Source organism: Acromyrmex echinatior, chromosome 8 (genome assembly GCF_024713525.1).
Source record: "Acromyrmex echinatior isolate Ae372 chromosome 8, ASM2471352v2, whole genome shotgun sequence".
NCBI classification, from domain to species: Eukaryota; Metazoa; Arthropoda; class Insecta; order Hymenoptera; family Formicidae; genus Acromyrmex; species Acromyrmex echinatior.
Window position 1 is genome coordinate 7194249 of NC_141859.1, and position 23637 is coordinate 7217885.

The following is a 23637-nucleotide window of genomic DNA, read 5'->3' on the forward strand; positions in this document are numbered from 1 at the left end:
TAGTATTATATAGTATATTATTATAGTATATTATTATAGTATAGTATATTATAGTATATATTATATATAGATTTTCCCGAAAATGTTCATATACGATATTTTTCGAGAATAAAGCTCCTTCATCATGTAAATGCATCCTATAATAATCAAAACGTAACTACAATAACAAAAATTCAGGGAGTTACTTGTAATGGAAAAAATAGTCGATGCATTGCAAATTACTTATTATTTTTTTCAATAATTTTTCAAATTACTTATTATTTTTTTCAATAAATAACGCTTGATGATGATAAGTACTTTACAAAGTGACTTTTTTAAACTTAACACAACTTCAGCGTTTAGTTAATTATCATTATAATTTTATAAAAAATTACCATTGTCAAATTGTTATTGTAAAAAGAAACGGTAAAAATAATAACATAGTCTTTCGTTCCCTGCCAAGACTATAGTTTATGCGATGTGAACTGTAGAGTCTTGGAACGCATCCATGGAAGATTGTTGATTGCCAAATGTTCGTAGAGCATACGGATGTTTTCTTCTGAGTCTTGTCTCTAAAATATAACTATCGATCTTAAAGAATAATAGGACTAATATTTTATTCATCGTACAAATTCAAGCTTGTTAATTGGCTACAGGGAGTCTTATTGTAAAAAAAAAAAATATCCCATACGAAAGTCTAAGGAAATCTATAATATATAATACATAACGTCCCTGAGAAATTTCATGTATTTTTTGAACAGTTACTGATCAGCTATACTTTATCCAGTAACACAGAAGCAAAACTATAACTTAGGACTTCAAAATATAACGCTTTGTCTGCAGTTTTACTGCGCACAAAAGATGCGCAAAATTTGAATGCATTTACTGAACAAAAATAGGAAAATAAATGGACTACACAGTATTTTAACTAATAATCGTATTAATAGACAATAACCGAGACAGTCATTGAGCAGATCTCTAATACAATTGCCATACTTTTCCAGAGATCCCACTTTCTTGTCGGAGATTGATCGCCTATCAAAATTGTATCTTATGGTGTGTACTTAAAAAAAAAGAAAGTTATCAAGACTTTCATTTTTTATAATATACAATTTGATAGGCAATCGATCTCCGGCAAGATAATGGGATTTCCAGCAAGAAAGTGGCAATCATGGACTCTAAGTAAATTATACATATTTTTACCAGAAAAATTGTTTTTCAGTCATCAGTGAATAAAATTCTATCAAATTCTTGTCCATTACACAGTATAATATTGTTACAATTAATGAGATACAGTAACATTAGACAGTTACTGAATGATCTAGGAATCTACACATACATTTCTATTAGAGATATACTATATAGTATTTTACGATATATTTACGATATATTTCATACATTATTGTATGCGATGTTTAAAAAAAAAACAGCTTTTACAGCCAATTAACACGCTTGACAAATTTTTCGTATAACAAATGAAATATTAATCTTATTGTTGTATTGCTTTGAGACACAGTCAAGACGAGTGTTTCACGGCAGAAAACGCTTGTGTGCTCAATGAACATTTCGCGATGATCTATTTGCATAATCAAGGATATTATTCTTGAAAAATATATCATAAAAATATATACTGTAGTAGAATAAGATCCCAGTTAATTTCCGCGAGATTCGAATACATACAATACATTTTTTACACGCTCTTTGACCTTTTCATTAGACTAGATTATTCGACTACCAATTTTGAATTGAGAAGTAATAGATAAATCGAGCGATATAAATAACTCTGATATGTCGATCGTTAGTTAATAATAGGCGAAGTATTTCGATATTGAAGATTCGTTTAGATAAAATGTATCGCGCGAGCAGTCGGCAAGGCAATATACCATTTCTCAGATATTTTCAGATAATACATTTCGCATTTATCTTTAACCTTTTAAGCTTTTATATTTGTTTTTTTTTATTTTACAATATGAAATAATAATCGCTTTAAAACGCGAATATATATTATTCGTTATTCCTATCAAGTCGAAAACAATACAAGCAATGGTGCCATAACACCTAAAGTTTGTATAATTTTCGAATTCCCTTTGCTATTCGAGAATTGGCTGTTGTGCTATAATTTACGAGAAGTCGCGGATGGCGAACGGATCGTTAATTTTGTGCGATCGTATCTTTTAATCTTTTTCGCAATATTCTTTCATCGTGATATAATAAAGCGCACATCGCGTGCAATTAATGTTGAGAATACTGTGCAAAGTGCGATTGTAATTAACTGTATTTTTCTAAGTAAGTGTGATGTGACTGCAAGTAGGAGTTAAGAGATGGAGGAAGACCTGAGAAGTCAGACAACGACGAAGCTATTTATGAAATTATACTATTATTAATAGTAATGCAAATTTATTTATCACTTGCTACTGCAGAAGTAATCGTTTATATTTATGATGATATATATATATATATATATATATATATATATGTCAAATTTTCAATGTTTGAGATTGATAATAAAATTCTTTGAATTATGAAGATAAAATTTTTATTTATCGAATATTATGTGAAAAAGTTTATTATGTCAAAATCACGTGAGACGTATCTATGTATGTATATATATATATATATATATATATATATATATATATATATATATATATATATATGAAATATGAAATTAAAGAATTAAACATTTTTCTGAAACAATCATTATGTTTTAGACAATTAATAAAAACTGAATGAATAAAAAAATTATAAAGCATAAAAATATTTGTAAGATATAATAATATGATAATAATAAGATATTTTATATTAGCTATTAACTATTTGAATTTATTTGCCAACAGTTTGAATCTATTTCTTTTTTCTTATAATTATGATTATTTAATATCTGAAAAGATATTAAAAAATTAAATTAAGAGAATATAGGATATTAAAGATAAATCTCATTATCTCACAATATTTCTTATAAATCCATTATACAATTATTATAATAATACAGAGATTTAATTAAATAAAAATATTAAACACAATTAAATAAAAACAGAGAGAGCAGGAAGAAAATTATTTTTCTGTAATATATCTAATACGTACACATAAAAATTGGTATCTTTATACTTTAAATTATTTTCATAATATTATTAATTTGTAATATTAAAATATGATTATCACTATTGTTTATCTGTAGATCTTATCTGTTTAAAATTAATAAATATAATATAATAAAATTAATAAATATAATCAAATATATATATAATAATATCGTCTATAATACAGGCGCGAGAAAATGATCGACTGATTTTATTGAGAGCTTATGTTTTTCGTTCCAGTTTCTAGATGTCGCAGGTTGTCTACCTACGTCCCAATTGTCTACCTACGTATTTAATAAATCTGATAAAAGTAATAATGTTTATGTATTATAAGTATAAGCGTTACTCTCATTTAAAAATATGATCGTTAAATTGAATTATTTTAAAAATATCAATTCTAATAAGTATTGTCAAAATAACTTATGAAAGCAATAAGATAAATTTATCATTTTCATTTCACTAAATCGAGTACGTACATTTAATCAGAGTATCTACATACAATATATACAATAACGTATGCTTATCATATTTATTATTGTATCAGATTTTCTTTTACCGTTTTAATTCTCAGAAATCTAATTTTTAAATATTATTGTACTATCGAAAAATAGTCAAAATAAGAAAACGATAAATTTTACACGTCATCCTTGCTTTTACAACTTTCGTATATTTCGATAAGTATGACGGCTGTCGGGTAGACAAATCAGTATTAATTGTGTCAGAAAAAGATTAATGAGGAAGCATGCGTATGAAGGGTCGAGCGGATCAAAACGCTGAGTCAGGGAAAGATGATAATGCAGCATCATTTTATACTAAAGTCACGTATATATAAATGTTCTCCATCGTTCCCGAAGATATTGTATGTACGTTGAATTTTATAAACTTGTATATCGTATAAATATTGATGAGGTTTCGATAAGCATAATGAAATGGATATAGGAACAGAAATTAAATCATCACATTCAATGAAATGTCATTAAAATAACATTGCATATGAACGTATAACAATGAATGCAAAACGTATTCATATGTATAGGCAAGATTTTTATAAAAAAAAGCTTTATTTGTAGAAAATAAATATACATTAATTAGTAATTTATTAATAACAAGTATGTTTTATCTTAATATAAACAAAAAAACTTCACGAAGATAATCGCCGTATTCATGATCTTCCAGAAGCTAAATTTTTCCACTGTATAAATACATTTCTGCGTTTCCGAATACAGTTTTAATACAATTTTTTTGTTTTTGTTTTTTATGAAAATAATATATTTTTATTTATTACACATATTTTTAAGTAAAATAGTTTTGATAAATATATATATTTTATTATTTGTTAAATTGTTAATTAATATTCATATTCTAAAAATAAAGTTTTTCAAAGGAATATATATCTCCTTTGTACGAATACTTTTTGCACTTATTGTATTAACGTGTAGTCACTTTTGTTTATCAAAGCAAGCAGTTCAGTATGAGTAATTAATGAGTAAGCAATCGCAAACGAATGTCGATTGAAATTCTAATATGCAATGTTACGTACCAATAGCGTTTCGTTACAATTGTGTTAATTTTAATTGGCAATATTTCAACGTTACATTAATTGATAAAAAATTCGTTCGAATGAGCCGAAGGGAGTTGCTATATCAACCACGCTTGCTAAAAAATAGCGGGATATCGTGGTGACGATCGAGAATTGAATAGAAATAGCAGTGAACAAAGAAATCAAAGGACAGTTAGCTTCCCGGAGCGATTCTGTATGCTATCGGTTTTACTCTTCGTTGATCGCCGTTACAACGGGCCAATTCTCACCCTAGTCGAGTTCTGAAGCTTTTCGCAATCGTTATGGGGTATTTGTACAACACAATTTATCTCGCCCCGGGGCAACGAACCACAATGGCGGTTGTGCGACAGCTTCGTCAATTCGGCTCGAAGGAAGTATCCGCCGTATAATAATCGATTACCGGTGAGTGAAAGGAAGAAAAATCATCCAGACATTTGTTACGCATAACGCACACATAACATACACAGATATTACTGGCAGGAAAGCCCAAAACTTCAATATATGCTGCGTCATCCAGATTAGGTAGACAATTACTCGATAGTATTCAGAAAATCCAATATACACGAATTTGGAAGTACATTAGCGATACTACGTCACAATCATTGACGCGTTACAGCGAGTTACGTGCTTGCATTGAGAAAGGTTTTGATATTTGTGATAATTACATTCACTGAAAGAATAGTTTTGCTGAAGTATCTAAAAAGATAGAAATAATTCTGAAAATAATTTTATTAGGCTATCAAAATGGTTATGCAGGACGCTCAAATTAATTGCTGGAATATCAAAACTTTTTGCAGCATTGCTCATCATGCTTGAATTTTCTACATAATTATTTTGATGGTTCAACGAAATATCACTTTCAGATCTGTATCTATCTAATTTTTAAACTTTAGCGAAATTCTTTATTCAGTGCAATAAATAATTACACTAGTTTACAAAAATATTTTTTTTTAATTACTTTGAACCAGATAAGATGTTTCTTGTTCATTTGGATGCCGCAAATTAAATTTTACTAGCATGTTTCTGAAATAATTGAGATTTAATGTGCAAAAAATATGGCTTTTTGTGTTATTTGACATTTTTTTATAAAAAAGGTTAATATGATTTTGAAATTTTGATCAAAAGTCAAGTTGATCAAGGGAATGTATTGTTCATTCCATATAAAATATATTTGTTTAAATTTTAATGTCTTGTTTTTAGCAATGTTATGATTAAATCACAGAGTTTTTTTTAAATTGTTCGCCTATGATAATGACATCAGTATACTTATAATTTTTAATTCATGACTATTGTTATACTGTATAATTCATCATTATAGATTCCACTAAATGTATATGTATATTGTATATACATATGTATATTCACACAAGGTTTCTTATTTTAATTGTTCACTTCAAATACCTAAGGAAGTGCATTTTTAAAAAAAGTTTCATATATTTAAAAAAAAAGTATGATTCCCATAAATAACAACAAAATTATAATTGCATAGTAAAATAATTTTTAATGTTCTCCATTTTTATAGAAAGTTATTACTGCCATAATATTAATAATTATATTTCTAGTTCTATATCAAAAAGGATATATAAATATGCCTCCAAAAATTATAATTATTTTGTAATAGTTTTTAGGAATAATCATATATTCTTTTTGGTATATAGAACTATAGATGTAATATTATCATTACTAATATTATAAAGTAATTATAAAAATAGAGTCAAAACGATAAACGGCGCAATTATTTAGTGAACAATCAATACTCAGATATTGGATTGATGTCTTCTTAAATAATTGCGCCATTTATCGTTGCTAACTCTCATTAGCCTATTATATTTATCTTTTTGTATTTTGTTTAAAATTCGAGAGTCCTAATATAATTATTGTTATTATAAAAATGGAATTGTAACAATAATTATTTTACCATACAATTATAGTGACAAATACCAAACACACTTTCCTTCTCTCACAGTATGCAGAAATAATACTACAAGTTCATAAATTTGATCGTGCTTTCCAAGCGTGCATTATAATTCCGTACTCTAAACGATGGCTCGTTCTTTGCGCCTCGACGATTTCTTTGTTCGTGTGACTGAAGATTTAGTTCCGACTTAATCCCCAATACCGAGAGCGCTGTCCCAGCGTCCCCGTCACAGCCCCGTCCGGCTGTCCGCGCGTCCACTTTCATGTTCACACATATCCCGGAGGTTATAAATAAGCGTGGTCACCGGACATGGTCATTCGCGACACGGGAAAACTTGACTAATTGCGAGTAACCACGCTGACATCGTTGCTCATTTCTTCTCGTCAAGATATCGTCTTCGCGTGGCTATCCATACCTTTTACGGTCTTGTAATATACAGTTGGAGCACACACCGTACTTTTTCGTCGGCCGTTCATCATTCTGAGACTAATCTCTTCTACTTGGCCTGCGCTGACGCATCGTTTGTCTTATCCTTAACATAGAGTAGAGTCTTATAGCCTCAGTCGGAGGGCTTGTCTGTCTCGGATCGAATCAATTTTTCCCAGAATAAAATGCAGTCGATTTTAACTTTATCTTTCGTATTTCAAGTATAACTTATTTCAAGTATAACAATGCGATTTTCCTTCTTTTAATAATCTTTATTTATTATACAAGTACAAATTTATCTGAGTGTCATAAAGAATCAGGAAAGACGAATTTTCCTTGAGAAATAAATCTTTATTTGTTTTGGTTTATACTTACCGGTTGTTGAATATGCATACCTTTTTTTTTTGTTCAGATAAATATTGTTTGTGTAGACAAATAAATGCTTAATAGTTAAATTTCTTATACAATTCCTAAAATAAAAAGTTTCTACAATATTGATAAAATTCTCTGGTAGTGATTATGGAAGAGAACTCTGCAGGAAATAATATTATACGTACGCTTAATATTACTCTTACAAGATTCACATATGTTACATTTATCTATTCATATATGGAACATTAAACATTTAAATAAAACTGACAATAAATATTCAATAATACTGTGTTAATGTTGCTTCGCTAAAACGCGCCGTATATTTCCTCAATAACAAAGATTCTCACAAATAGCTTTGCTTGCGTGAAACCAGATCAATTTGTAGGGTAGTTTTCGGAGTAGTCCGAAATGAGGGAGTGATACGAAATGACGAAGCCTGCGGCCACATAATCTTGTTTAGCGGAGGTAATTGCTTCCTAATCGCGCGCAACCAATCAGCCTAACTGTATTACGTTGTCCAATTCGTTTATGCGGCAATGTTGTATCGGTCTAACCCTCTTCGGTCCTTATCGAAGTACTGGATTTACTCGGATTCTTTTCCGTATGTAACTCCATTTCTACGATTTGCCCTAATTCCAATTGTGAAACCTGTCGATCTATAGGATAGTAATCGCTTTAGCGATGAGTATGTGTGTGTATGTGTATGTATATAGGTATATTATATATACGTGATCAGTTAATCGTCTTCTATTTGTTTCCTATTGACTATCAGATTGATGATCTCCACGATATCGAATTTTATTGAAATTTGTTTCGAGAGAAAAAGTTGTCAAGTGTCTTCGATTATTGTCATATTTAAATATTACTCAATATGTGTTCAATCAGAATTTTTTTTTTATTATACGGAAAGAACGATTTTGCTGAAGTATTAAAAAATTTAGCTAAATGAAATCTGAAAATGATTTTCAGATGCTTTTGATTTGATAGATTAACGGAACAATTATATAGGATGCTTAAACTGATTGCCAGAATATCTTTTGCAGCATTGTATTCATTATGTTTGAATTTTCCATATAAATAATTATTTTAATGAACCAATAAAGTTATTTTCAGATCTGTATCTAAATATTTAGATATTACAATAAAATAGTTTCCTTTTATAAATATAGAGAAAAAAGAATAAATTCGAAAAAAGATCTTTTCGAAAATAGCAATTTATGAACTCAAGATTATCATTCGTATATTTTATATATTTTATGTACTATCGTATGTATCGAATCAAAGATGGGACAGAAAATAAAATTGATATATTCGATTAAGACAAATATATTCGATTGATATATTCGATTAAGATATGTGATAATTGAAAAATGTTTATATATATATTAAAAAAAATATATAGAAGAGATAATGTAAAAGCATGATAAAACCGGTTTACCGACCAGCAAACGGAAACCATTGAATTCACTGGCGCCAACTAATCCGTTTGAAGTACTCTTCAGCAAGTGCTGCTTTCTTTTACCGCCGTTGATGCCTTTCCTGATGCAAAACATTGCCGGAAGAGCACACTCTTGACTAGGTACTTGATGCGTAACTTTCTTGTCATGGCCAAGAACAGACGTTACACACTTTAGTAGCCGCGAGTAGCAACTTCGACAGGAAATGATAAACATTATGCGCGCGTACATTATAATAAAAATTGAACATGGAAACAGACACTCTATCCATCGAATTTTACGAGATTAGTAATAAAGCGCGCGAAGGAAACATTTTTCTTCTGTATTTTTTGCTTTCTCTTTGCTCTAAAGTTGTATGAAAGGAACTGCTTTAAAAAAGACAGCGTCTACAAGGCGTCTAATTGTTATTCAAAAGCTGAGATCTTCGAAGCTATTTTTCTACATTCGCTTTTGTTTTGCGCAGTTCGATAGTAGCTATAATGCGGCTAAGGTTAGCCACTCATGAATACATTATCCTTTCTAACGAGGTGAATAGGTCAAGTAGATGGAGTCGCAGCGTTCTGTCCATAAATCACTTAAAGGGCAAGCGAAATCACCCCATGTGCACAAGCCGGTTCGACTTCTCGTGCATCTGCTTCCGCTTTTTGTTTCGTGGCGTGGTACCGACGCGACGGAAGGAACATGCTGCTTGTTCTTTTATTCAGCTTGTCGCAAAATTATCGTCGTTCTAGTGGTTTTTTTTATCCTTCTCGTATTTACGCGGGATACTTGGTGATATCGCGTGTTGCATGCCATCAATACCCGTTCGTGCGATGGAAAAGCGATAATAACTCGCGACATGCGAATCGGAGATATCGTTTATGTATTTTGCTATTTTCGCGGTACTTCCATAGAGGAAATTCAAATCCACCTGATATAATAATAGTTACACGCTTCACCGTCCGTAAAGTCGGCACATAAACGCTATCCAGCCAGAAATCAATTTTATGACGTAATTTAAATAATTTAAGTTTCCAGGGGACAGTAAATTGTCATCAATTGTCATCGGAAAATCGATGCTTTTATCACGCGATCGTTTGTTATATTGCAAATGATTTATTTCAATGTAGCAACGGTGATTAAGGTTGTGCTTACACTGGAAATGCGAGTGCGCTAATATTGATTCGCCGTAACACGACAGAAACGATGACGACCATAATTTATAATTCTCAGCGGAGCATTTGACTGAACATTATTAATTTACGCAGTCGGTTGAACATTAGGTGAATTTACATACAGTCGTACATTATACATCTGCACGTAGTAATTTTGCACACGATAAAGCATTGTCGTAGAAAGATTCTTATAGTATAAATTTTATGCAAATATTCTATGGAACGAATCCTTGAATCTCGAATTTCGATAAATTATGAAGAACAATTTATTTGTAATCAGTTACAAGATATCAATAGTTTAAATATTAATAAGAATAACGAAAACAGAGACATCAATTTATGTATTATAATAGCCATATTTTTTATATCGTTGAGTAAACATTGCATAATATATTTAATTACCATTTTATGAATTAATGAATTAACGATTTCAAATTTCCAATTCAATTATTCGACATGAAATTTTAAACGATATTTTTTATGCTTGTATTCGATATAATGAGCATTAAAATGTATTTTACATATGAAATCACATTTTAAATCAACGTTATGCGTATATTGGACTATATAAATAAGATATAATATTAAAAAATATATTAAAATAAACAAATAAAGTATATTTCGCAAAATCGTCTGATAATTAACTGGAACGTTGTGATGCGGTGATGGTATTAATAAATATGAGAATCTTATTTTTTGTAAGAAACGATTTGCTGTATTTCAGTTTTGAAAAGAATCAAACTCTTGAGTAATATAGAATAAAACAATGATAGAATAACGACAAGTTGATGTAGATAATGACACTGACGCGTGCCAAGTGTAAATACAAAGCTTTGTAACCACATATAAAAATCAGAAATACATAGAGTCAACGTAAGAATTAGAATTGTGAGCAAATTCCTCGACATTCGCAATGTCCTTCGATTGTAACTACCAACGTTGCGTTATAATAAAGCTATTTACAAATTACAATACCTCATAATAATCGTCATTCACTTCGCTCCTCAATATGTCATGTACATACGTAAAGTTCGATGCGCTACGTAATATCGACAATATATCGATAGTTACTAAAACTTTGGTTACGCAAAAATAGACGCAGATATATATATATATATATATATATATATATATATATATTCATATGTATATGTATTTATATACGTATGGATATATGTATATCCGAACTATATTCGCTTCCTTATTAGGGATTTGTTAGAGTTTATATACCTATAAACAAATGTACAATAATTACAAGGGAAGTAGGACATTGATATAATTTATAAATAGTACATATATAGTGATACATTATATCAATTATTTATTTCCCACAATCGCAAAAACGGAGAATACTTCAGTCGAAAGTGAATGAAACTGAATTTGTTGCAATGCAGTTCCGATCAATGTCGAATGAATAAAATGTTAAAAAATATTCCATACATTCATTTATTTGGTATTCAAATATTTATTTGTGCCTGTGAATGCCAAGCAAAAGTACAATGATTGCTTCAAACAAAGATTGTTACGCAACACATGTTTTGAAACAATTAATCGTATTTTTTAAACAAAAGAAAAAACAGAAATATTACATTGGCGCGTTAAAAAGAAAATATCTCCTATAAAATATACGAATAAAAAAATATTATAATATTAAGATTTTCGAAATCCAAATCACGTTTGAAAGATATATAGATTGATAACTCGTAATAATAATACTAATAACAATAGAATTCAAACACAATTTAAACAATAAATAAATTCCGCGTTGGAATGTATTTTATACATTCTTTTTTTTTTTAATGTAAACGTAAGAAAATCTCGTTATTACGAAGTTTGTTTTACATAAAATTATCGCAATAATTTGTAAATAGCAGATTTTTCGTTTCCCCAAACGATTAAAATAAAACGCATGACAAAATGTATGTTTATCCGATTACGACGATTACTTTCGTTCGAAATAAAATCCCCGTAATTGCGCGTTCATTAACAAATTCTAGTTCGCACACATATTCGCACGCGTATAATCTCTTTTCGCGGAGGCTCATCGCATTCTCTCCCTCTCTTTCTCTCGCAACTTTCTCACTCGGAAATCACAGTTAAACATTGGTTTTTCGACGTTTGGTGTGGCACTCGTCATCCGATACTGAGATGTACGTCCGACAGAGCAGATGGACAGAGAACGAATAAAATATCGAAAAATTTATTCTCTCGCGCGTCACGCAACTTTTAATCATAAATTAAAATCTTGTCAGCTCTCTGAAAGAGTTTATTAGTTTAATAGCACTGTTAAATTGCACACATCCAAAGGTACGGCTTGTTCGACGCACTGCCGTTTAATGCGGGCTTTCGTCATAAATTCGTCGCTTCTGGTCTAAGCTGATACATGAGAATTCATTCTCGATTCTTTCTGCAGTAAATATAAGAGAATTAGAGAGTCTGAAGGATAGTACCGAACAGACGAAAGCAGCCAACTCGGCAACGTTCGCATTAGGCGTTTAACCCTCGAACAGCGGAATGTTTACAGTCGCATGGAACGCGGTACCTGAGTCTATGATGTAAGAAGACATGGTGTCATTCCCGAGGATGAGCCATACAGTAAGAGAAAGTGAATTGTGGCCAAAATTTGATTGGCTATTCCAATATGCCAGCGTTATTGTACGCAGAAAAATGCATAGAGGTATTTGATTGATTGCTTCCAGTATTGTATTATGCATAATGGTACATCTTGTATTCTTACATCATGCCTGAGTCCTTCCGCTTAATCGTAGTACAAGTTTGTCCATTTTAAATATCTCCTTCGTATTTTGATTTTATTGTAAAATTAAACTACTTTGCTATGTAAAATAATAAGAATAAACGAATATTACATAATTATCGAATAGGAAAATAAAATAAAATAAACGACTTTAAGACTATAAAAAATAATTCTAATATCGTTCTACAATTTATTCTAAAAATGAATGAATTTTATAAATCCATTCGTTGCTTCTCATGCATTATCAATACTGCTGAACGAGGGTTAATCGTCCTAAAAGTATTTCAAATGCAACAACAAGATTGAATCATTACTCTTGCAAAGCTGAGGTAGGCATACGCGATAACGACGGTGTTTTATCTTTTCGAGAATAGAAGATGAAAAGACATTAATATAACTTTTTCTCGAAATAACACTCACAGAGTAGAATGCTCCGATACATTGAGTTCTATTTAAAAAAAAAAATTAGTATTTATTGAAATATTTCAATATCTAAAATATAAAATATATCGAATCTGTCGACATCTGTCGAATCTGGCAACATCGAAACAGTAATGATTCGCACCTAAGGATAACTAGAAGATGTATTTCATGTGCATATTACTTTCAAATTCTGTATTAGATTTTCAATCATACGATAAAAAAAAGCTTAGCGTACAGCTTGCGGAAGACGCACCGAGTATACTATCGCGTAAACTCAGAGAAAAAGACACAGTGATGGCAACTGTAGGTGATAATTATATAAGTTTTATATGTAAAATTAATACGCACAGTTGTGTGAAAAAACTATTCTATAGTCCTTGCAACTGTAAAATAATTTGTTCAACAATATATACACATTAATTCTACATATAATATTTGTACAGTTGTCATCTGTATAGTTGCTAACATCAAGTTTTTCTCCAAGTGTAGTAATCGAGAAAAAAAAACATTCCTACCGCTTCGATATCCGTTTTATGACTCCAGATTCCTTCACGAGATGCCGTGACAAAAGCACCGCTTTTATAGTAGAACCGATGCTCTTCGTTCACGTACTCAAATCCGTAGCAGAATCACAGTTCGCCGGCCGACTTATCTCGAAAGCGTTTCGCTCACGTTTCGCGTCTCGGTTCATCGCCGAGAACTCATTGGTGCATCCCGGAGGTAGCACCTAGACGAGATCCGTAGATAGAATACGGCGAGAAATATGCCAGTCCGGCAGTCGCGTGTGGATGCGGTGGTGGCGGTGGCGGCGGCGGAAGCGGCAGCCCGAGCGTCGACAGAGACGGTGTCAAGAGCGGCGAGGGTTTCCCATAGGGATGGTAGCGCGCGGTAGCGAGTGGACTCAAAGGCGGCGTAGGGTAAGACCTCGCGAACAGAGGATGAGTCGGGTGTAGTGCCGGGGGTGGGCCAGGCAGGAGGGAAAGCGCGGCAGCCGCGCTCGCGGGATCGGTTGCGCTCGCCGACACGTTCGTATGACTTCTAAGATGTTGCAGCAGCTCTTCGGACGTACCGAATCTCTTTCCGCAGTACGCGGTATCACCCGCGATCCAGTTGCACACGTAGGGTAGTTGCGTGCCGGCCAATGCTGCGAGTTGCGCATGCGCGTAAACCAACGAGCCGTAGGGCGAAACGCTGCCGGGTTTGTGATCACACTGAGCGCACCCAGCCGGACAGGAGCCCGGCGTCGCGCTCGCACCCGATGGCAACTTGCCATTGGCGATGCTGGCGACTGCCGCTGCGGCTGTCGCGGGGTTCGACAGTAGATGCGAGTTAAGCTGGCAGCCGGTGCAGAAGGGATCACGGCATATCGGCATCAGACTGTCCGCGGGTCCACTGGTGCTTTTCAATCGTGCATAAAGATAAGGGTTGATGCCATTCTTCAGAGCGGCGTGATGAGACATGAGCGAATTGGCCATCACGTCGATGGGTAGTTGACCGGGACTGTAGCCCAAGTAGGCGGCGGTGGAGGCTGGTAGACTAACGCCAGGCTTAAACGTGCCCAATGGGAGATCCTTGATTGATGGATCGGCCATAGCGAGCACGCTGACGGGACTGTAGGCGGGTTTCACTTGTAACGAGGGACTACTCACGGTTGGCTGACTCGTAGAAGCGTCCGTCGTACTCGACGGCACCGAAGGCGCCGAGTTTCTTGAAGCCGGCGAGTCTCGCGTGACCTCGCCGTTTGGCGTTGCTGTTTTCCTACCTTGCGGCGTGACCGCGCGCGTCGACGTGGCACTCTGATTGCTTGGGCATCGTTTGCCGCTGTTACCGGGCGTCCTCGATCGGCCGGACGTCGAGTGACTTGACGTCGATCGCGACTCGTCCGGCGTGCACGCCTTCTCACGTCCCAGGCAGGATTCGTATGGCTTAAAACTAGTCTTCGTGGACTCGCTCGCCGACGTCGGCACCGTGGCTGACACTGTTATCGTCGGCGAGGATTTCTCGCGAGACTGTTCCGTTTTGGATGATCTGTTACTCGATGTCTTGTCCAAGGAACTTAATAATGATTTGTTGGACGGTGGATCCGCTCCTATCTGACTGCAGGTCTGTGCGAGCAGTGCAAGTGGACTTTTCTTCGCATCCAGCTGAAATCAAAAGACGGAAAATGTTTATAAAATAAAAGTCTTGCAATTCTGGAAGGGATATTTATATTGAGAATGATAAGTTGACTTTTCGAATATTTTGTTAATCCTCCTTGATACAAATGTCATATTGAAACATTATTTTTCTTACGCTCAAGGGAAAAAGATGTGTCGTTATAGTGGTAGCAATTATAACGACAACAACTATACAAGTTTATATCTAGAATTAATGTACATAGTTGAAACGTTCAACGCAATTATAAAGTAGTTTATTCTCAACTGTGTCAACACTCTAATTCTACATATAAAACTTGTATAGTTATCATTTATATAGTTGATTACCATTATATATTTTTTAGTGTAGAGTATAGGATATAATCTTTTTAATGTAGAACTATTGATTATACAATTCGCAATTTTTATTCAAAATATGATTTCACATACTGAATCTACTGTATGTGTGTGTATGTATGTCATTATAATATATTTTTATTACTTTTTAGAACTGAACTAATGATTCTCAAAATAACCGATTATTCAACATAATAATTTCGACACTCCATTTTATCATTTCGAAATTCAATAGAGTGTGTCGACGTTGATTGATGCGTAAAACTTTCTTATGTTTATAAACATGATAATGCAATCGTTAATATTAATTGACTCGGTAATAATTAATATTTGTTGGTTGCGAATCTGATAATTTGACGAGTTCGACCTGTTTTCGAAATACGTAACGTTAGTGATTTAAGTGATTTTCGATCGACTGCTACACCGCAATGCACATCTGACAACCCTCGAAACTTGGCGCGTGACGCGTCTGGATGGAGGCAAGTCCAATTAATGACGCGCAAACCGCAATCTGTAGCGCCGCGTCACTCTTTCGCCGAGCGAGAAGTGACGTGGATAAAGGGTGCGTCGGACAAACTTATCCCACGAAACGCCCGCCCTTTTGATTTATTGAGAAATTTTTTACGCGAGCGAAACGTGTCCCCGAGATTTTTTCCTAACGACCTGTCAACGTTGAAATTGAATTACTTCCACTAACAATGATAAATCCCGTAGATATTAATTCTAAACTTGTGTACTTGTGAAATCGTGATTACGTCCATTTCTACCAATGTAGATTAATTTTAATCCTTTTGTCAATGCATAATTTTTCATCTTTTCGCTACAATGTTTTACAGGTTAAAAATGTATAAATAAAAACCAGATAAAATCTATGCAAAACTGTTTTTTGTTATTCGAAAGATGGGATTTTTGAAACGTCATAACGAAATTCAAAAATAAAAAAATTTTGATTTAATCTATGTTTAAGAATTCAGAATGTTTAGGTATATAGGCTTTACAAAAAATGACTGAAATTGAAAATGTAGATATATATATGAAATAGTTTAATAAGGTGCATTTAATACATAATTTTATAGACTATTAAATGAAAATTTTCTTTTTTTATCTTAATTATTTTTTAAAAATATGTCTACTTCATATTGAAATAGTTTCTTTAACAAGGTTCTAAATTACTGCCAAACTTTTTTGTATTACTTTCAAATACAATGCAGAAAAATCTATAATTTTTCATTAACATTCTTAAAATTTTTGATCTGTATGTATGCATTGATAAAAGGCTTAATCTCAGTTATTCTTTTTATCTTTTTCTAATTTTTAGAATTCTGAAGGATAAATAAATTTATCTAAATTATTATTGGATTATTAGATTACTAATATTTTACTACCTTTAATAATCTATTGAAATTAATTCTATCTCACTAATAAAAATATTAATAATTTTAAAGCGCCACTACAGTCGGAATGTTAAGATATTGAATTATCATATATATTTATGTAAATGAATTAATTTCGGAAATGATAATTGAGATTGTTTTAGAAATATTAATGATCTTTATATTTGCGGATAAAAACAAGAAAAGATATTTTCGCGCGCGCGTGATGATTTCTATAAATCTGAAATATGACACGTCAATGGTGCGGAACATTGCGACGATTATCCGCGTAGAATCTTTCCTTATCTTTTTAAGAACGAGATTCACCGGGGGAGGAGATAATCAATATGCTATTGCCCGATACAGACGTCATTAGCGTGTAAGTGCGGGGAATTTAATATCGGCGCCTTCTCGCATCTTCCGAAGTGGTCACGATGATGCACTCGCTATAATTAACGTATAGAGAAACGATATTTCTCGTCGACTGATACGTCCACCGAACAGATGTTCCGCCGTAATTAAAATGCAACGATCATGCAACACTAACCCGCCATCGCCGCTCACGGTCGGGTCTGTACTAATGGCGCGACGCCGACAGATATTAATGCCGTGAATTGCAACAGGCCATTACGGCAACGCGAGGCTATATATTAATTGCGCTCGTGAAAGTTAACGGGAACGTTCGAACGTAATATTTTAATCCGCTAATTCCGCCCGCCGGCTTTTGATTGTCGCGGTTAATTTATGTCCCTCGAGACAAGAGAAACTTCTCTTTGTCCACACTTTACGTGACTTCTGCTGAAATCTTTTGAATTATATACTTTCTTTTCCTATTGTGAATTTTTTGCAAGTAATCACTTTCACAAAGTATTGGAAAAATTGGAAAACAAGAGGATTTTTTTTTTTTTTTTTTTTTTTCATGAAAATTAGAATAGACTAATAGTCGACAAGAATAGCTTGTGACTTGCCTTTGTTTTGAATTTGACTAGTGGCCCAGCTGCTGCGGGACAGTTTACAAAATGACTTTACGATTCTTTGCTCTTTGCGAAGCGGAGATTGCAAATTCAATTATTTATTCATTACATTACAAAGTCAATCATGCGCAAGAAATTTTTTACTTAGTCTTATAACTATTATAAATTTACACTGTCTGAATATATATATATATATATATACTCGTACTTTTTCTGTATCGTCGAACTGATTTTCTATGAGCAATAAACACTGCTTTAACCGTAAAATACCGAAAAAAATCAACACGAGAAGCCAGATATTTTTTTTTTTTCACGAAAATTAGATGTTAAATGTAACCACTGCTTTACTTTTGTTCTGAATTTAAATAGTCCATTTACTGCGAAACGGTTAAATTTATAATAAATGATCTTTTATATTCTTTGCGAAGTGAAGATTGAAAATTTATTTATTCATTACATTACAAATTCAGTTGAACACATATAAGCATTTTTATGTTTTTTCTAAATATTAAGAAGAACTTGAATCGTCTGAATATAACTCGTATTTTTCTATATTGTCAAATTGATTTTTTGTGAGTTTTAAGCACCAGTGTCGCAAAATACTGAACAAAATAATCACGGAAAACCAGAAAAGGTATTTTCTTTTTTATACCAAAACTATCGGAGATACAGTCGGAGTGCTTTGTCTTTGTTCTGCATTTAAATGATCCAGCTACTGCGAGACAGTTCATAATAAATGATTTTACGGTCCTTTATATTCTTTGCGAAGCGGAGATTGCAAATTCATTTATTTATTCATTGCATTAGAAATTCAATCATGCGCACAAAAATTTTTACGTCTCTTATAAATATTAGAGAGATCTGAACCGCTGAATATAAGAGGATAAACCGTCCAACGTGGTCGTCTGTACCGAAAAGCCGATCGAACGCTTTATTCCACTCGCTTTTCTATCTTTCACCCCTCCCCTCCTCCCTCCCCCCTGCGCAACAATCAGCATTGTATTACCGAATCGCGCTTTGATTTATGACGTGCGTAAATCAGCGCGACGCACGCCGTGACTTTGCCAACGAACACTCGCTGTCCCCAAAATAGTTTACAGGAGTTCGGAGCATAAAACGCGGCGCGCGTGTTTCCGTCGGGATTAACGAAACGACGACAGGCGACGTTAATGAGCCGCTAGGAAAGATATTTTTAAGCAGGAAAACTCGTGCATACGCGACATTTTAAGCATTTGGACTATTTGCGTTTGTATTAATAATATAAATGTTGCACGAATATATTACGTGAGAGAATTATCAGAATAAAATTAACATCGTTTATCGATCATACTCCGTTTTTCGAATTGTCGCAGCACTTATAGAATGTTTACGGTGGGTTGTTTTCTGGCGCGATCTATTTACCATGTTAATTTTCAACATGATTTATTTGCAACATGTCGAATCGGTTTTCTCACTTTAAACGCACATTTTTTTTTCTCGGTAGAGACGCAAAATAAAGAGAACGAATAATAAAGAAGCGATGTTTTTCTTGCATATCCAGGCGAGGTTTTTCATTCTTTTGTTAACTAGTGGTTTAAATTTAATCTGATGATAATGTAAAAATGATTTTTTTCTAGCTACAGTTTTGTAATAATTTTTAAAGTCACATTACGAAACTATTCGTGATTAATCATAATTAGAAAAATATAATTTTTACATTATCATCAGGTTGAGTGAGATTAAATCTCAAATTAACCAGAAATCGGACCTTAAAGAAATAGTGGTAACAACTATAAAAGTGGCAATTGTACAAGTACATGTAAAATTATAATCTTTATTATACATAGAATTTTAATCTTTAGAGAAGACAGGAATTTATTTTTAAAATTTTACAGCTTTCCGTAAAGTCAGATTTGTTATAATTCATTATTTTTTGTACACATTGTATTCCTTGCCTCAAAATATGAATCTGTTTCAGCGCCACTACAGTGGCTTTCTCGTTTTGTAAAAATTAATGTACGTACTAAACTATTTCATAGTTATTGCAACTATTACATAAAATAGTTCATTTAACTATGTACACTAATTCACTCGACTAAATTCACATAAAATTTGTACAGCTATCATCTTTATATATAGTTGCCGTCATACACGGAAAGAATATTTTACTGAAATATCAAAAAAAATCTGAATACAGATCAAAATAATTTGACATATCAAAATAACTATGTAGGAAGTTGATTGCTAGAATGTGAAACTTTTCGCAGCATCGCTCATCACGCTTAAATGTCCTATATAATTATTTCGATTTGATCCAATAAAATTATTTTCAGGTCTGTATCTATCTAAATTTTCAGATACTTTGGCACAATCATTCTTTTTCTTATGATTTTCTCCGAGTCCACGTACATTATTATATTCCGCCGCGCCGTCATTCGGAATGCAAATGACAAATAGGAAATATCGCTCGTTAAATACGAAGCCTTTAAGACATTGAGAGACGCGTATCTCGACAAATCGTTAACTCGCGACGAACAAACGGGCACGGAGGGGTATGAATAATGGACTCCGTAAATAGCGACGTAGAAAGGAGAGACGAGAAAAGCGAACTAACCAAAACGAAAGGAGAAAGGAAGAAAGAGACTAACCGTAGTAGGTAGCGGCGTGAGGTAATGATCAGGACGGAGATACTGATTCGCGCTGGACGTCAGCATCTTTCGCGGTCGATCCTCTCGCGCCGTCGGTCGTATTACTCGACGATAGGCACCACTTTTTCTATCACACTCGACGGCTCATCGGCGATCCAGCCGCGCGATCCGTCGCACTATCTTCCTCTTATATCCGCCGCAGCAGTGAAACAACGATATCACTCTCGGACGCGAAGCCATGCACCAAGCTTTAAGTTGATTCGGTGATGAAGCGGCACTTATCTGTGCGCGCGATACGCACAAAACTCTTTTTTTTCCACAAGCACTAAATTACGTAGAGAGAGAGAGAGAGAGAGAGAGAGAGAGAGAGAGAGAGAGAGAGAGGGGGGGGGGGGAAAGAAAGAAAGAAAGAAAGAGAATAGGAGAAACAAATCGTTGGAGCACCCTTAGGTCGGAGCAACCCAGCGTCCGTTGAAACGACGAATCACGCGGAAACAAAAAAAGAAAGAAAACGAACTCGCGTCACAGTTACAGTACAGTTATCGTACTCGATATATCTTCAACACGTTGACGCGGTGAGACTCGACTCGCTACTAAACCGCTCGGAGCGGTCGACGTGGAGCGCTCTCGGTTTGCCCTTCTCGTCGCCCGACCCTCACCACTCCACCGGCGTTCAGCTGACTTCCCCTACCCTCGTACACCGCAGATTCGTGCTCCCCGGGGGAGCATCTCCCCTTCTTCGAGCGACTCCGCGATAACATCGTCGTAGGCTGGCCCCTCTCCTCCTCACTCCTCTTCAGGCGAGCCGGAGGCCCCGGAGCGGATCGGACGGTGTATCACGACGACGACGACGCGCGGCTACGACGCGCGGAACGACACGAAACACCACGAGCGGCGGCGACTAACCAATGCGGGCGAAAGAGGCGAACGCAAAGGTGACGGCGACGGCCGTAGCGACACGGTGGTCGTTGTCGGTTCGCGGCTACGCCGACACTTTTGCCTGCTTTTGCCGGGTGCGACTGGTGCGAGAACGACCCGGCCAACGACGTGTCAACCGGCGCGGGGTGCCCCCTCGCAACTCCCATTACGAGGAAGAGTTCCACCCCATCGTGGAAGAGTATCTAAAGACATCTAGATTTTTCCTAAAGGAGGGGCTGAGCCAAAATATTATAATAATAATAAATACACAAGCTTGTTACTGCTATAATTTCGAGAATTAAAATATATACGTATATAATAACAAATATATACATCTTTTGGTATTAAAAGCTTTTTCATTATGACAGTAGGTATAAACTTGAGAAAGAAATTGTATTAGAAATTGTCGGTCAGAAGGAAGGAGGTAAATGTCCTCTCTTGCCCTCTTAACGCTTTGAAGCGCCAATGTTCTTTCGTACATCTAGTCTATATTCTGATACTGTTACTTTGCGATATTTTTCGCCTAACATCGTGGCACTGTTAAAGAGATATGAATGCCATCATTACTGCCATCGTGTAGCGCCCGGCACCTGCACGGTCCCACGATACGCGCGGCGCGCGCGAGTGCCGCGGAGAGATAAAGGCCTACCTACGAGATTCTCGTTGAATTCGTAATCATCAAATCGCGTTCGACGTACCGATCGTTCCTAGGAAAATTGCACGCGCGGTTACTTCTATTTTTACTGGTGGGAAATAAGGTGTTGGCACGCAAGGAAGATATCGGTTGTTCCCTAAGAGTTAGACTCTCGAATTAGACTCTCAATTCGCGTACGATGGACTACTCGATTTTTCATTCCCAGACACCATACAATGTCCAAAATTGGAATAAGACGTTTTAACTTTTGCAAGACGCACCCAGAGAAAAAATTTCTTCGATTTAAAGAAATGTTCCTTTGTTATACGGTTAAAAAAAAGATTTCTTTGATTTGTGAAAATCATTTCTTTAACCATATAACAAAGAAACATTTCTTTAAATAGAGGAAAGTCAGTATAATGGCACTAAAATTGTCATATTTTAAGGCAAGAAGTAAAATGAAATAAATCTAGGTCCACACACTTTTACTTCAAGAGTCTATCCTAAGTCACCGTAAGAAATTGACGAATCACAGTTATTTTTCTCATATTCAACTGTAATTGGCCAATTTCTAAAGGCCTTTTAAAACAAGATTATGGATCTAGATTAATGAATTATATAACAAATCTTAGTCAGAAACATATGAAATTAAAGAAAAAAAAAAGATTCCCGCCCTCTAAAGACAAAAAATTTTTGCGAAAGCCGTTATAGACTCAGTTTTTTTATTTTCTAGTTAACTCTCTCTCTCTCTCTCTCTCTCTCTCTCTCTCTCTCTCGTGGTTAAATCTAACCTGATATAATGATATAAAACTTATATTTTTCTACCTTTTGCTAATCACTGATGATTTTGTAGTGAATAACTTTTAAAGTTACCACTATAAAATCATCAGTTTAGTGATTAATCATAGTTAGAAAAACATAATTCTTACATTATCAGATTAAGGCCTGTTCTCGCAATATATGATTACCTAAAGATTAAAGATTACCAAGAAATTATGAATGAATTTCATTGATGAATCTCTTAGTAAGTTAGTTGTCTAAAGTTAATCACAAGTTAATATAAAAAATGAAAAACCCCGAGTCTTAAAGGCATCTCATATCTCGATTTTAAATTTTATATTGTCTGAGTTATCTATTTCGGAATTTCCATTTCGCGCAGAGATCGTACTTAATTTCAGCCACAAATTTTTTTGAAAAAGATAACTTTTGTTTTTATCAGCGAAAAACTAAAGGATACGTTCAATTTTGTGTCTTTAGAATTCTTTATTCTTTATCCAGTACAGCTAATTCAAACGGGAAGGAAAAGCAAGAGGCTATTTCTCGCGTACATACAAAGCAGACGTTTTATTTCATCATCGCGTCCTAGTGCGTAGAGCAATAAAGTATCGAACAATATAATATACGAGCAAGTAGAGCGTGAAGCAGTATAACCATCGCCTTATGCACTTAACGCAGCCTTTGTTCGTGCGTTTACGACGATGCACTCACGCTTGA

At 34.2% G+C, this 23637-nt stretch overlaps 1 protein-coding gene across 2 annotated transcripts; it reads right to left on the reverse strand.

The window, feature by feature from the left end:
- Positions 1–10636: 10636 nt before the first annotated feature.
- LOC105142952 (zinc finger protein Elbow) lies at positions 10637–21695 on the reverse strand. 2 transcript variants are annotated; one of them, XR_845633.2, is made up of 3 exons: positions 20592–21695; positions 13641–15269; positions 10637–12354 (listed from the first exon to the last, which is right to left on the reverse strand). XR_845633.2 is itself a non-coding variant. In XM_011050882.2 (2 exons), the coding sequence occupies exons 1-2, from the start codon at positions 20655–20657 to the stop codon at positions 13827–13829; spliced, it is 1509 nt and encodes a 502-aa protein (XP_011049184.1). In that variant the 5' UTR covers positions 20658–21695; the 3' UTR covers positions 10637–13826. The 2 variants fall into 2 exon arrangements, 1 of the variants encoding a protein (XP_011049184.1); XM_011050882.2 differs by having other exon boundaries at positions 10637–15269.
- Between the last annotated feature and the right edge of the window lie 1942 nt (positions 21696–23637).